We start from the raw sequence: 16,640 nt of genomic DNA, 5'->3' as shown, positions 1-16,640 counted from the left end.
AACCACACCTGCTTTGAGGAACATCAAAAATGTTTGCCTGTGTTGCCTTTGGGCCCAAGTTTCAGATCCCTGCTGGAGTTGGAGTCTCACTGGGTCAGGGGGATGATCTCCCCCTGCACATCCCACCCAGTGGGGAGGGTGCCAGTCACAGCTCTCCCTGGTTTGTGTCCTAGGTCACTCTGGGTGTTTGTACAAGAGAAGTGAGAGGCAGCTGGGCTCTCGGGACCTGGGGGCCATGGTGATTGTGGAGGCCTTCCAGGGCAAAGCCAGCCAGCTCCAGCTGGAGGGGATCCAACTCCGCCACATGGGCCAAGCATTCCAGCACCACTGCAGTGCCCTGTCTGTCACTGGCAACACCTGGATGGCAGGTGAGCTCCCTGCACTGGAGATACCCACCTTCTCCTGCCCAAAGCTGGGGCAGGCACCCTCAAATCCTGCTTGGCTCTTGAGTCAGTTGGCAAATTGGATTGTTAAATGTGAAAAAACTCCTCACTTCTAGCCTAAGCCCAAGTGATAGAGTGGTTTCACCTGTTTCACTTCCTTTGTATCTGTGCTTCTTCCTAAAATAATATTTTTTTAACGCTACACTGCCCTTTTGATGTAGAAGAGAGTAGCTGTGGAAATGAATGCACCAAGACACTGTGAGGGAGCCCCTTCAACTAGCCAGCCCAATGACTCAGGGTTGGCTAGCTGTAGGGGCCAACATTTAATTTTTTCACCCAGTGTTGTCTTATACATTACAACAATACATTACAACACAGTTCTATTCCATAGCTTCAAAGTTACTACCGAAGCATCTGCAGCTAATTTAGCAGTCTGATCCAATGAAGGATATATTGCTGCAAATTGCTACAGAGCCCTGGCATGTCCATAGCTTCAAAGTCCATCCTCTTCTGGGATTCTCCACCGTGTCCTGGGGTTCTCTATCCTCTTCTGGGATTCTCCCTTCTCCTGGGGTTACCTTCTCCTGTGGTTCTCCATCTCCTCCTGGGACTCTTCTGGTCCTGGCAGCAGCCATCTAACTCCTCCTACAACTCCACTCTTTTATGCCACTTGTTCTTAGTTGGTTTCAGGTGTAGGCTGTTCCTAGCAATCAGCTGCAACTCGTTGTGCCCCCCTACAACCCAGAGGTTAAGAAACATATTAAGTTCTTTTTCCTTTGTCACTGTTAAGTGCCAAATCCATCTCTGTGGAAGTGGCAGTGAGGGCTCTGAAGACTGGTGGTGGCAGGGGCAAGTTAGGTGGGCTCAAAGAATGTTTTAAGGGTGCTGAATGGATTTTCCCTTCCTAAGGTACATTTGCACCTCCCACAGAGTAATAAAATGGTTTGGTTTGGTTTGGTTTGGTTTGGTTTGGTTTGGTTTGGAAGGGACCTGTGTCATCTTCATGACTGAGTGAGGGTCAGGGCTCCCTGGTGGCAGAAGGCAGCCCTGGCCAGGATCTGGATGATGGGAAGGTCACCATGCCTGGCTAGAGAAGGGGTGTGAAATACCTGCCCTCAATCTGCAGGTGATTTGTGCTCATACCACTCACTCATTTCCTCCCAGACTCTTACATCCGTGGTTGTTGTGTTCTGGACTCCTTTGGCCAAGGGCTCCATCTGAGAGGGATCTCCAACCTCACTGTGGACAGCAACGTTTTCTACAATATTTCAGGCCATGGGCTCCTCCTGGGTAAGTGAAGCAGGCAAATGTCCACACTACATACAACAGCAGCTTGTGCTGGCTCCCATTTGCATGAAAATGCTTTGGAGAATGGCAGATCCTTAACTGTGCTCTGAGGACTTTAATCACATCTTCCGCAACTTCTGGTGTCAGTGAATTTGGAATAAAGCTTCCACAATTCCACACACAACTCCTAGCAGCTACTTCCATTTGGCTAGCTCTCTTTCTTCAGGTCAGTCTTCAATTGATTTGGATCAATTATTTTTCAGTGAAAAAATACTAGACTTTTTTAGGGGATGGATTAATCTGTCTTTGGAAAAGTATCATTATGACATATTTAAGACCAGAACTCAATGAAGCATTTAAGAGCATATTACCTTTAACTTCAGTCATTTGATGTCGAAGATAATGGAATGAAAGCATATGTTAAAAGTTAACCAGAGGATTTAGCACTTAAATAAATTGGAGCTTGGAGCAACAAAAATGTTAAACAACAAAATATTTCTCCTAACTAACCATCAGGAGACTGACTTAAAGCATCTTCTGCTGGGATCTCATGTTTCCTGAATACCTAAAGATATAGTTCAATTTTTGTTTTCCATAAGAGATGGGATAAAAATGACCAATTATGAGATAAACAGAGGGGGGAAAAAAGAAAGCCTTCAGTTCTGATCCTGCAGTTCCCCACACACACCAATTTTCTGTGCTGGGTGCTGTGTATAAACATAATGAGGAGTGATATATCATGATTTAAACAGGGAAGATAATAAACCCAATGTGGTTATACACACCTTGCAGATGAAGAGGGCAGGCTCACAGAGATGCAAGGACTTGCCCAAGCTGGTGTACAGAGCCCTTGCAGTCATGGGGAAGCAGAGCAGGACCTCCAAGCTTCTGGCATCCCTTGGCTCATTTGTGTTGGGATCTGTGTCTGAATTAAAGGACTCTGAGCCGAACTGAAGTTTCAGCCTGAATACACCTTATCCTCAAGATGCTTTTAATGGCTTCACTGCCAGCAGCTCCAGAGGGTCTGATGGATTAATTTATATATAATTTTGTTACCTGTGAAGGAATATTTATTACAGCTGGCTCTTTGCAGCTCTGGAATTGGATTCTCTCAGTGATTTCACCTAAAATCCTTATTTTTAGAGGGTTTGCAAGACCATCAAAAAATGTCACTCTGGACTTAAAATTATTGACACACAAGGTCTGAACTTGAAATCCAAAACCTCAAAATCCTGTGTGGCTGTCAAAAGGACTTATTTGGGATCTTCAGTACATGCAGACTGGAAAAAATTGAGAAAGCTGATTCCCTCAAAATACCAAGGGAAGGCTAGAAGTATTTATTGCTATCCCAAAAACCAAAGGGCACAGGTTTTCTAGTGAAGTGGCTTATATTTGGGGTAGTAATGATTTGAAGGGATCTGTATTATTAATAGAAATTTGAGCAGGTGTATTTGAAGATAATGACTTCTTTTGGATAAACCGAACTAGATGGATTTGCTCCTAATGTAGACCAGAGAGAATGGCCTATGCATAGACTCCACACAGTATTCCACTTTTTATTCTGCTTCCAAAAGAGCAGCAGTGCTGATCATAGAATCATGCAGTCATTAAGGTTGGGAGAGACCTTCCAGGTCTTTCTGGTTCTGGAAGTTCAGCCATTGAACTGACCCTGCCAAGCCCACCACTAAACCATGTCCCCAAGTGCCATATCTCCATGGCTGCAAACACCCCCAGGGATGGTGACTCCACCACTTCCCTGGGCAGCCTGTTCCAATGCCTGACCATCCTTTAGGTGAAGAAATCTTTCCTGATATCCAACCCAAACCTCCTCCAGAGCAACTTGAGGCCATTTCCCCTTATCCTATCCATACGTCCTTGTTTGGACTTGGCTTGTATGGGACTGTCCACTCCTTCCCACTGGGTGGCCCATTTTTTTTACAATGTAGTTTAAAAAAATATTTATTTTGTTTTCTTCTTCCAATTTCTATACTGTAACTAGATCTGGGGCACCCCAAGAGGTCTGTATTGTCTAATCAATTGCTTGATTGATTTTTCCCTTTCTCTTCTCCTACTCCATTGCTTAAGGGGGCAGCCCCCCAGTTTTGTGCAGAGGTGCACCAAGTGTTTTTCAGCCTGTTTAGAAATTTTCTTACATGTAAGTAGGGCAGTGAATGCAGACAGGAGATAAAGAGGACTTTGAATTCTAGTACTGCCAGGAGCATGCCTGTGTGTGCATAGGTGAGCCTCTTTCCCACTCTGAGTCTCTTTTTTCAACTGTAAATCTGCTTTATAATACATCTTTTATTTATTTTTACCATAAACTTGCAGTCCAGAATATATGACTTGTGGTATAGTCACATATAATACCTCGTACAGGGAAATATATGTGAAAATAACAACTGGAGTTGTGTATATTGAAATGAGAATCGTGATAATAGAGGGTTTCCAGCTATATGTACATTAAAGTCTATTTTTCTTTTTTCTTCCTCTTATTTTTTACTTTTTTTTTCCTTTTTTTTTTTCCTATCTTTTTCTTTTAAAGGTGAGGGACTGGAAGAGGAGAACAAAATCAGTAACAACATAGTGATTGGCCTGTCTGTAACTGATGGTTTATCCAATATTGAGACACTGTCACCGGCAGGGATCTACATCAGGGCTCCTGCCAGCCACATCAGGGTAAGAAGTTCTGGTATAAGACATAATATTTCCTTTCTAATCAAAGGTATCAGAAAGACACAGAGCTTCATTTATCTGGGAGATCACATACACAATATTTGTTTCTTGGCTGAGCTGTCAGGACTTGTGCTTGTGATGGGATATTGAAACAAGTGCATATTACAAAATAAATTATGTTCCTGGGTAAATTTATTACTGAGAATTTTGCTGTGCTTGGGTGGAATGGAATATTGCAGTGAGAGAATTCATCCTGAGGAACTTTAAAATGTTGTTTTATTTTATAATGCTCACAGATTCAGAAAACTTGGAAAAAGTTTAGTCTCAGCTTCTCTAGAATTTCTGTCATTATTAAAAAAAAACCCCTCAATTTTAATGGACTGACTACAAAAACACTAAAATTCAGCAGCATCAATTACACCTGTCTGGATTTAAAATCACATTGCCCATGCAGCTGAAGATTTGCATTCCAGGATGAGAAAGAGAATATGTTCCCTATCCTATGAAAATGAAATTGATTTTGAAAGAAATGAAGGTTCTCTATTTTAATGGTTATAAAACTCCAGGTTTTTAAAGAGAACAGCCACACATCAACTCTATTTTAATGGTTATAAAACTCCAGCCACACATCACAAAGTTGAGCTCAGAAAAAATACTTTTATTCACTAATTCTCTGATGCTTTCTTTTAGCTCATATTCTTTTTTAGTCTTATATTTCAGAAAAAAGAGTCACTTTTATGTGTTTCATGGAAAAATATAATTTTCATCCACTTCAAACCACTTTTCCTTCCCAAATATTTTAAGGAATTACATTGAAACTGACCTTTCTTACCACACTTTCAGCAGTGGAAAATGCATATTTTCATTTAAAAAATAATCCTAACCTGCTCTATTGTTAACCCCCAGTAACCAAACCAATTACTGTTTGTGAAGACCTAATCACCCCTGGGGTTTCTGCTCCATGAGGAAAGATTTACACCTAAATTTGAAGGTGAAAAAGAGACCAACACATTTCCTATGCTTTTATGAAGACAGGAGCACTGAGAAAGGAGGACTTTTCTGCACTTCCCTCGAGGCCATATTTATAATTTTTAAGGCCATCAAATATGGTTTTAAAATACAACAACCTGGCAGAATCATGAGAATTTCAGCTCCACTAAGCACAGAGTTTTGTACTGTCATGCACTGACTTACCCTGGAGCTGTTCACTCCATTGCCAGTGGCTCAGCTTTTGAAAAGGTTCGCTGCAATTACCTCCACGGGTTCCTGGGAGCTGCCTGTGCTGGGCTTTTCAGCACATTTATTTATCCCTCTCTGCTCACGTGAGTTTGCAGATATAAAGCTACAGCTGTGGCTGTGTACCCCAATATCAGGGGGTCCTTTCTGCTCTCCAGAGATGTGCTGCTCCAGGCAGGGTAACAGATGGCCTCAGATGGATGCTGATGACCTTCATCATCTTGAGGAGTGGAATATTTGAGGAGTTGCAGCAGCAAAAGGAAAACTAAAAGAAGTTGCCCAGCTTGAAATTGTTATTAACTGCTCCTACTGTACCACAGGACCAAGCAGTGCTCAGGAAGGCAGCAAAGCACAGGAATATCAAGAGAAAAAGGTCACATTTCTCCCTGGTAAAAGAACTGGTGACTTTTCCCTAGTGCAATAATAATCACTAAATTCCAGGGGTGCTGGTGCAGCACCAGCATTACGATGCTGTAGTCTTAGCGCCTTTTCTCTCATGAAAATTCTCAGATCAAATGACTCAAGCTTTTTGGGTATTTATAATCTTAGTTCATTGGGGAAATTTGAAGAATGTAATGAGAAAGACTCATCTTCCACCTGCCTGGTTCTCAGGCCAGAACATGCAATAGAAATTTTCCCAGTTAAGAATTTAATTTTAGGTGTTTGTCAGTCTTTTTGTTTATTGGTTTTGTGTTGTTTTTTTGGGTTTTTTTTTTAATATTATTTTCAGATTTCCATCTTTTGATTACTGGTTTTAACTTATTGACTGCAATATTTAAGGCAGGGACTGCAGAGATCTCTAGGTCCAAGCTGTGTAACATCTTCTGTGCATGATGGGTTAAGCCTTTCCACAGTGAGACCTGCAGTAATGTTTTCATAACTAGTCAATTTACTTGGGAGCTTAAATTTGCATCGGTGGCTGAAGAGCTTAAATTTCCTTGAAATTCAGTGGTGGCCTAAACGGTGTGGAAATTGGGACACAGCAGTCACTCAAACCTGAGCCTACAAAGACATTTGGAGACCCAATTCCCACTGGTTTCCATTTGACTTTAGCTCTTAAGTGCTCTGGTGAATCAGGCTGTTAGACAAAATTTTATACTTGGACAGTATGAGTGCGAACTGATTATTACAAGGTTAGTATAATTTTTTAAACACAGTGTGTGAGCCCAGGTTATCACTTTTTAGAGTCATGGACAATCTCATTAGCAGGCTGTTTTGTTTTTTTTTTTTTTAATGCTACCAGTGCAAGGAACTGAAGATGCTCCTCTGTGATATTGGCTTTTTTTCTCACTGAAACATCCACCCTATGTTCTTGGTTTTCTTTTTGTGTGCAGGAAAAATAATTGTAAAAAGTAGGTTTTTATCTTTTTATGCCGTCTCTCTTGGGCCTGGTGAGTTTTGGCCTTTTTGCTGTTCCAACCCATAAACATTCAATGCCCTGAAATGCCAGAGCTAGCATGCAGTGCTCATACATAACAACATATGGACTGGGTTTAGGAGATCCAGGGAGAACCTCCCTTTCCTTTCTTGCCTTGGTGTTGAGGACTGGGAAACAGCTCAGATGAATGAATGGGGTGGAGCTCAGCTGGTGTCTCCGTGTCAGAGTGACTGATTGTCACACTGTTGGTAAATGCATTTGTTTCCTTGTGTCACCCCATCCAGCCATTTTCCACAGCACCAAAGAGGTGAGGCTGCATCTGTCTGGCGCTGTTTTCCCACTGTCCCATCCCTGCTGAGATCTTTTCCAAACCCTTTCCTGCAAAGTGGGCCCACACCAAAGCAGGCACATTGTGAGTACTCACTCACATCCTGCCCAACTCTCAGACTGTGGGAGTAGTTGCTGGGAACACTGTCCAGAGCTTTAATGTCATCTTTAAGGTCAACAGTTTGAGTCCCAGCTATCTGAAAGAAATTCATGAAGTATTTACACCAGCAGAGTTGTAACAGTTAAGAGACACTTAAACCGCCAGCCCCTTGATTTTAGTGACTTGCAGTGCATACCTCCAGGTTTTTGGCATGCTCAGGGAGGTAATTTCTCTCTGGAATTTTGGTTGCATGGACATTCGTAATATACTGACTTCCACAAAGAATTGATTTCCACACAAAATTCCTTGCTTGCCTAAAACCCCTGCCCTCCAGCCACGAGCTGGCTGAATAAATATGCAGTTTTTTTTTTTTTCCTTTTCCTTATGAATCATCTGTAGAACGCAAGATTGGAGTCGCAAGTAAAATATCCTGGAAATGATGTGACTGGACTGCAGAAGTGTTTTGTTAAAGAAAAAGACTCTGTGGCTGCACTTTCAGAAGAAGCAGCAGTTTTACCAGGGGATAGAGAAAGCAGAGCTCTGGGTCTCAGTACTTTATTCCTTGACAGATGTCAGAGATCAGGACTGCAGGGAGCACGCTTGGATGGGTCAGAAGAAAGTAATTGGTATATGGAGGGTTTCACCTTGAGGTCACCAGGCTCAGCTTTGATTTGGACCATCAGGGACCAAAAAGTCATTAGTATTTTAACAGTGTCCAGTGGCCTATGAATGGGAGTGGTGGCGTCAGACCTGATCTTAGAGAACAAGCCCTCCTTAGAGCTGCAAGAAAGGCCATCTTAGACCCCCCCTCAGAGAGCCACATACCTCTAGAGAGCAATTAATTTTGTCTGAGGATAGACCAAAAGCATTGCCTTCTGCACATGCCTATGTCTTATTATTGTTTTTTTTTTTCCTAAAAAGGGAGCTAAAATCTACCAGCCTGGACTTCAAATTTTCACACACCTCAGGCAAGTGAGAGAGATCATGCACAGGTACACAGATGAAGACATTGCAATATGTCCCAAACCCAAACCCAACTAGGCTTGGCTGATCTCCAAATTAAGCTGGCAAGAGCAGGTTTTTGACCTAGAGTAGAACAGTTCAGAACATATCCAATACAATTCATATAACCTACTTAATGCAGATTCTGTAAGTACCAAACTCCTAATTTTAAGGCCAGTCAGACCTTATGTCCTTTTATTTTTATTATTTTATTATTTGCAACACAAATAATGTAACTCAAGTGCAGAATTTAGAATTCAATTTCTTTAAGACATATTAAATGACAATAATTTACAGCGCATCTTCCTATGGTTATTCAGTTGCCCTGTAAAAAATGATCCAAACCACATAATTTACCACAGGTGTAAGGAAGTTTAATTGTTCAGTCACTGACATATCCTGAAGATGTTGTTCTTTGCTTTCTCTTGACTTTTAGGAATCTCACTTTTTTGAGATAAGAGAAGTATTGAGACTGAGAAGGAAACCAATAAACTTGATTAGTTTGTGATTTACCTTTGGGATTAGTTTGTGCTTCACTTTTTCTTCCTGACATTTTCTTACATAGGAGTTTATAGATGTAAGTTTTCAACACATTTTTTTCTTACCTACTTCTTTAAGATTTCGCAGCATTTTTCTGCTGTTTGTCTCTATTGTTTGGCCAGCCTTCCTCGTCTGGTTTAAAAAGAAGTATTTTTACAACTGGACCAAGGTCAAAGTGAAAACAGAACAAGACTGGGGACACAGAAATGAGGAACAAGTCTCCACCAGCCAGTTTACCAGAATTTGAATGGACCACAGCTGGGATTTTAATTTGTGTGTTTCTTAAATTGATTTAATTTCCAGAAACTTGTGGAAATATTATTTTCATAGTCACATGTTCCTCTCTACAGGGAAACACAGTGTGTGCTGCTGGGTATGGCTATTTCTTTCATCTCTCCCCTGAGGGACCATCCAAAATGCCTGTCCTGTCCTTCAGTGAGAACACAGCTCACTCCTGCACAAGGTACTTGGGGAGTTTGGTTAAGGAGATTTTCCTTCAGGAAATGGTTGTGCCATCTATAATTGCAGTGGTGGGCAGAAAAGGCCTTGCCCCTCTTTTCAGGACTTTTCCCCCCAGTTTTGCACCCTTTCAGGTCCTTGTCTCTTGCAAGCAGAATTGTCTGGAGCAGGGCAGGATTGTTGAGGGAGGTGTCCTGGTCCATGGCAGGGTGGTGGAACAAGATGATCTCTAAGGTCCCTTCCAACACTCCCTGATTCCATGGTTCTGTGACATTTCATGCAGCAATTGTTCCTTTAGTATCCAGAAACAGCTACTGACAAAAGTTTTAACCAGTACTTCCCTAAAACAGAAAGAGAATTGGAGAAAGAGTATTAACAAATGGCATTGTACTGAAAATCAGTGGTTAAGGTGACCTGAATTTGGAGTTAATCTGGATATTAATCTGGATTTTAAATCTCTGAGAAGGTCAAACCAAGTGCTGCATTCAGGAATGCATTTGGGCTGTAATCCAAGTTAGCTGAATCCAATATAAAGAAGAGCCTTAACTGTCCAGATTCATGTCAGGCTTACCTGAAGATGATGCTGGCTGAAAACTCATGATCATGGGAGGGTGTTTTATAGTGAGAACCTCTCAATGGCACTGCACACTCCTTTTCAGCTCTGATAGGTCTAACACTGAAAACTCGTGACTTTGCTTTTAAGAAATAAAGTCTCATGCAGACAATTGTTACAGATTTAAGGTTTTACATATCAAAATTATGAATAGAAAAATCTGCTCACCAGTCCTTGCCATGTAAAGGAACAGTCTCCATGGCTTTCTCTCTAAACAGGCATGGGTTGCTGGTATACCCAGAGTATTTGCCAGACAGTCGTGTTCAGTTCAACAATTTCAGAGCCTGGAACTGCCAAGGGGGAGCACAGGTAGGTTTGTCCCCGCTGCCTGCTGTGATGCTCAGGGTCTTTCCAAGTCACCAGTCTCACCTCCACACTTGATTGTCTAAAAGTTCTTGCGCTTCTATGTCCATGTCCCTCACCTGGAAGCGCTTCTTTTAATGAAAGAGCCAGAAATTTGATTTGTGTGAATTTTTTTTGCTGCAGAGTCATTGCCACTTTCACTGGCTGGTGTTCTCTGCAATCATCTAGCATCTGTCTGCCATTGAAGTCATGGAATTTTAGAATGGTTTGGGTTGGAAGGGACCTTAAAATCCATCTCATTCCAATCTCTCTGCCATTGGCAGGGACACCTTCCATTAGATCATGTTGCCAAATAAAAAGTTCTCTAAGTATATCTGAGCTGTTCATGAAGATTGCAATAGGTAGATATATTACCTTTATAGAACTGATGGTTTCCATGGGATTTGCTTTTATTCTTCTTAAAATTTTGCACTTTTTATTTATCTATTTATTTATCAAATATGTCTAGCTTTGTTCTCCAGCTAATATGACTCGCTATTAATTAATCTGATTCTTAAAAGCCACACCACCCTTTATTATGTCATGTTTTTTCCCATGCTCACAGTTTGGAGCCTGTGATCCTATTAATTTCTGTCTGATGACCTGAACAGTTTGTATGTGTTTCTCTGTAAGGTTTTATAGCCTCACCCATCCGTATGACTCCTCCTCTGAAGGTGTCCAATTTTTCAGTGTGATTTTTCAGGCTGATGTGTTCCCTCTCTGGAAAGGCTATTTGTATGAAAAGAAGTAAAAGGGTGATTTGCAGGTTTGTTGTTGTTGTTGGTTTGTTTTCTCTGCACAACTTGTAATTTCTTTGTATGTGACTGACCTAGAATACACAAATAACTAAGTTTATTCTGCTTTTTTCCATGGGCTCCCTTTAGAAACAGTCTTCTTTCTTTTAGGTGCCCCATTCCAGAAGTTTTCAAGGCTGGATTGAATGGGGCTTGGAGCAACCTGGGGTAGTGGAAGGTGTCAGTGCCCACGGCAGGAGCTGGAATGAAATGGTCTTTAAGGCTCCTTCTAACCTAAACCATTCTATTATTTAATCATTATATGTATTTTTATTATTTTATTTTCCTTTCATGTAGATTTTCAGTAGCAGGAACCTTGAACTCCAGCATTTCTGGATTTCTGCTTGCAAAGATTTTGGCATTGACATTGTGGAAAGCCTGGGAAACACCTCTGTGTCTGAAAGTGTTTTAAACGGACACCTTGGGCAAAAGGTAAGAACTGCAAGGAATTTCAATGTCTCTTAAGTCTCACAGCAATGTTTCAATAGGAATTTGGAGAAATTAGAAAGCAACCTGGAGAACAGCCCCTGCTCCATGGCAGATTGGGAAAAACTTGGATTTTAAACAGATTATGAGGGAATGCCCTCAAGTTGCACCAGTAAAGGTTTAGACTGGATTTTGGGAAAATATATTCACTGAAAGGTTTTCAAGTGTTGGGACAGACAGCCTAGGGCAGTAGTGGAATTACTTGGAGGGTTTTAAAAACCATGTAAATGCTGGCACTTCAGGACATTTTTTACTGTTGGCCTTGGCAGTGTTGGGTTGGTGGTTGGGCTCCATGGTCTTAGAGGGCTTTTCCAACCAAAACAGTTCTACAGGTTTTGGGGTTTTTTTCCCAACATCTTTTCCTTTCAGCATGGAAGTTTTTATGATTTTTTAAAGCAAATTTGAAACAAGGACTCTGGTTTTTCTGTTTTCACTAGAAACTACTACAAAATTTCACACTATAAGGCATAATCCTGTATATTCTTTCTAAAAGAACATTCAAAAAGTGAAAGCAAAATCACAAACACAAAACCCTGAAGAATCTTAGCAAGACAAGTGCAAATTTTTTTTCCTACTCATATTTTTTTCTAGTGTTGATATGGTCTCAGAAAAATCTTGGAATTTCAACAAACCTGACTTTTTGAGAGACATATTAATTTTTCTTTAATCAAGCTTTTCTAAAATTCCTATACACCTTTTGTATTTAGTACCATTTAACTATGCACAGGTGGGTTTAGTTTAGTAATTTGAGAATACTGAGAGGGAACACCAGCTTTGGCTTCTATCCTTGTTAACACTTTGGATTCCTCTGCTCGCTCTCAGCATCATTGGTCCACCTGGAACACAGAGTGTTACTTTTTTACTTGAGAATGAAAAATACTGACAAAATGTAATTTTATTTATGCAGTAAATATGTTCTTTTTCCACTATTTTCTTTAGGCAGCTGGACAAAGTCCTTTGGGTGCTACCAGGTTGTTAACAGATTAATAACATGGATAACAATGGAATTTTAGTTACAACTGTTACAGATGCTTGTTCATGATTTTGAGGTCTTTTTTTTTTCCCCTGCTCAGTTTTCTATTGTTCATTAAATTAATTTTCTCTCTGACTGTCAGAAAAAAAAAAGTACTTTAAATGAGTTTTCTTTAGAAGCTCACAGAAAGGAACCTCCTTAGCAGGTTACATCTAAGTAGATGGTTCTGATAAAATTCTGGCTTCACTGTCCAGCCTTGCAGTGTCCCAGTGATGTCCCAGTGAATTTCTCTGACACCAGGGGGTGGATGTCTCTGTTTTTGCTTTGCAGGATCCATTTTAGGACTCCAGTGTTGTACTTGCTGAGAGATTTAGAGGCACTCATGCTGTGCCTTGTTTCTTTCAGTACCTCGGGGGGGATTATCTTTGATTATCTCATGATAAGACCCTCCTTGTAATAATTTACATCTTAATGTATGTAATTCTCCCTTTAATAATGACGTCTCTTTAATATCAATTAAAACTTTATGACATTAATTTAATGGGAACCTTGGATATTCCTCTCTGTTAGCCCTTCCACTTTTTGGAAAAAAGTGTTTTTAAAACAAGATTGTTTTCTGGAAATATCAGGGCATTGAAAATCTGGGGCTTTGATCCATTGACACATTAGTGACAGGGCTAATTCCAGGACTGGCAAAAGCCAAGTGAAAGATTTTTTTTAACTTCCAAGGCATTCAGAAAGCCCCCTCCATGTTCTCATCAAGCAGCTCTGTCTTTGTGGGACCATTTAAGGAGAAATATTTCTTCCTGGAGAAAGCAAGAGTTCTGAGACACACAAGGGAGGAATTATTGTCTCACACTGGTCTATTTGCTATTTGTTTAAATAAAATTAATTAATTTAATATATATAGGAAATTGGGTGGGATGGAAGAACCAGAAGTGTAAAAAAAGCCAATAGAGACTTTCTGAGCAATTTGTTACCAGAAACCAGGGATTTCTGCTTAGCAGTGACTTGAAATAGGATGGTCCAAGGACCAGAACTATCACTCCTGATGTTTTGACCTCAAAATAAAACAGCTGATGGAACTACTGTGCCTTACAAAGATTAAAGATAGCACCTTCTCTTTGAAGTAATAATGTACTTATAAGAGTCCATTCCATTCTTTCTTTTTGATTGCAGGTGTTTTCACATGGGGTGGATTTCTTGATTGATTCTTTACTATGGCTTCTGAGATATATTCTACAAGTATTCATTGGCCTCAGAAACAGTATCACAGACTCCTGACAGCCCTTATTCCTCCAGGCTGCTCACTAACTCTAAGTATATCTTTATTTCCAGCCTGTTTCCAAGACAGTTGGGCAGAGGGTTGTATACTTCCACTCTGCTGTGGACTACAATCGCCCCAAAATCCAGTTTGTTGATTGTGTTTTTCATCTCCCATGGCTTTTGCTCTTCCTTTCTGTCTTTTTAAGTTCTAATAGACCCTGAAGTCCTCTAGAGCTTTTCAGAGAGCCTGTCTTGAGTGTGTCCCCATGCCAAATCACACAAAATCCCTTTGAATTTCAGTGCTCAGATTTTTCTTAGAACAGAAATAAGAATGGTCATCTTTGCAGAGTAGGAAAAATTCCCACTTGCTGGACAGAAAAGGCAAAGTGAAACGGGGATGTAAAAATCCACTCACTGTGGCTTTTAGGTGGATTCTTTCTTCCCAGGGAATGTCCAATCATAACTATTATGTAACAACTCAAACAAAAGCCAACGAGCTGCCCTGAAGAGTGATGCTATCACCTGCTTCAAGAGGGGAAGTAGATGGGTGTTGTCAGAATTTGCCAAACAATGGTTTACATCTGTCCTTTAAACTCCACAATTATGGGCAGTCACACTCTTGCATTCCCAGCTGCTGCATCCTGGATGCTCCATCTTCTGGTTAGGCAGGACTTGAAGCAACCTGGTCTTTTGGAAGATGTCCCTGCCATGGCAGGGGGTTGGAATGAGGTGACTTTTATGATCCTTTCCAACCCAGATCATTCCATCCCTGATTCACATGGTGATGTTTCCTTCATTTCTTCATTTCAGGATGGGACCTGTATGTCTGCAGGACTAAGGACTCCCAAAAGATACCAGCTCCTCATCTCCAATACAGCTTTCAGGAACTTTGATGTGAACACTTGCACAGCCATCAGGACTTGTTCTGGCTGTTACCAAGGGCAGGGTGAGTCTGATTTATATTTATTTTTCAGGATTCCCAAATCCCTAGCTTCCCCAGCCATTACAAGTTCATAGTTTCAACAGATGACCATTGATAATTCCTCTGCACAGGCTGAGATTTCAGGTTCTCCCCAGTCTTTCTGGATATGGCTTCATCGCTCAGTTGAAGCCACATATTGCATTTTAAGACAAAAGTAGCCTGATTTTTGCACTGATACAGTTTTCTCAGTGTAAATGGGTTTTATACACTGCCTTGTTTCTGCATCTTTATTTTGAGAGGTAAGATTTCAGGAGTGATGATTTCTTTAAAAGCTGTGACACCACCTCACAGAATTCCGCCAAACTGCTTACCAGCCTAAACCTGAGGTGAATTTGCCTAAGATAATGTGTAAGCTAAGCATCCTTCTGAGCTTTGAAGAGGTACTCAAAGGCTCTTTGAAGAATGTTCCAACTGCAATTGCCTTTTGTGTTGTTAGAAAATGTATTTATATATAAGTGAAGACTGTCTTACAATAACATAGGAGAGGATTTCAGGAGATGAGATCAAAGGACAGGAGGAATAGTAAAATCTGGCTTAGTCAGGCTAAAACTGGGAACAGGACAGTCAAATAGTAACCCATGTGTTGTAGGGCACTCCTGCCAAAGCTGACTTGTTACAGTCCATGAGGCAATGATTTTCTGACATTTCTGTAAATATTAATGCACTCAAAAACTTTGGCCTGCATGAATATTCATCTTTTTTTTTGTAGCTATCTTTGTTTCACTGGTAAAAAAATCCTCCAGACTCACTTTTCAGCCTAGGCTTTATTCTGCCACGTGCTGCAAATACACAAAAGAGTCAAGCGCATTTACACCATGTACTCACCTCTAAAAAAAGGCAGACAGGATCTATAAGAGTCACTGTAATTTTGGCTGTGGGGCCTGTGAATAAGTGGTTGAAGTCACTGAGGAGATGCTGGAGGAGCAGCACCTGGATCAGGTGTGTCTGAACCACAGTCACAGCAGGGTGTTGGGCAGGTTTGGTCTGGCACAGCAACAGCTATTCCTACAACCATCTCCATTTATTTTCCTGGATCTCCCCATTTTTGTTGACCCATCAGACATTTTTCCAAAGGCAAGGTGGAATGAAGTTGGTCTCTTTTCCTCCAGAGAATTGTCTTCAGCCCCATTACATGAGGTGACCATTTTGTTTTTTTGACATGCTGCTTATCACCCACAGGTGGGTTTACAGTGACAGCTGAACATCTGAAATTCACCAATTCCCCTTTCCAAGTGTCCTTCCCCTTTCCTCACTCTGCCATCCTTGAGGACCTTGATGGCTCCACCACGGGACAGAAGGGAAGTCACATCCTGCCTTCCACAGATATCCTGGCAGCATCTTGCACAGCCAGTGCCAACTTCAGCCAAGCTTCTGGTGGCAGTGTCTGTGACAGTGACCTTGTTTTCCACCGTATGGATCTTCATTTGTAAGTAATTGCTCCACCTCCCAAAATACAGCATGGGTTTTGCTTCTATGTGCTATTCTGAGATTGCTGCTGGCCTGGGCTCAGTGCCAGGACTGCTGCCTCTCTGCTTGGTCCTAAACTAGGTCTAAAGCCTGAGCAGTGGCATCTCTTAATCTGCTGTCCTGCCTCCCATAGCCGGTCACTCCATGGCTGTCACTGTCATATTTTCTGGAAAAATCCCCTTGCCCAGGATTCTTCTCCTGGGAAGCTGAGAAGCCTCAGAAAAAAAAAAAAGAAAACAATATTATCTTGTTTGCTTCTCCTGTGTTTTGCTGCTTTGGAATGTGGTTGGGGATTGTTTATCCAACATGTGAATTGTTTTAACTTAATGACC

General features: G+C 41.1%; 1 protein-coding gene across 1 annotated transcript in view; it reads left to right on the top strand.

Moving 5' to 3' along the window:
• Nucleotides 1-16,640, top strand: part of PKHD1 (PKHD1 ciliary IPT domain containing fibrocystin/polyductin) — a 238,627-nt gene that overhangs the window by 106,518 nt on the left and 115,469 nt on the right. Inside the window, 8 exon segments of the mRNA XM_031060250.1 lie at nt 174-368; nt 1,548-1,673; nt 4,213-4,346; nt 9,277-9,389; nt 10,217-10,307; nt 11,432-11,566; nt 14,670-14,805; nt 16,021-16,267. Of these exon segments, the coding sequence (XP_030916110.1) occupies nt 174-368; nt 1,548-1,673; nt 4,213-4,346; nt 9,277-9,389; nt 10,217-10,307; nt 11,432-11,566; nt 14,670-14,805; nt 16,021-16,267 (1,177 nt within the window).

This window comes from Geospiza fortis, unplaced genomic scaffold, assembly GCF_000277835.1.
Source record: "Geospiza fortis unplaced genomic scaffold, GeoFor_1.0 scaffold106, whole genome shotgun sequence".
NCBI classification, from domain to species: domain Eukaryota; kingdom Metazoa; phylum Chordata; class Aves; order Passeriformes; family Thraupidae; genus Geospiza; species Geospiza fortis.
This window is presented reverse-complemented; position numbering and strand designations above follow the sequence as displayed.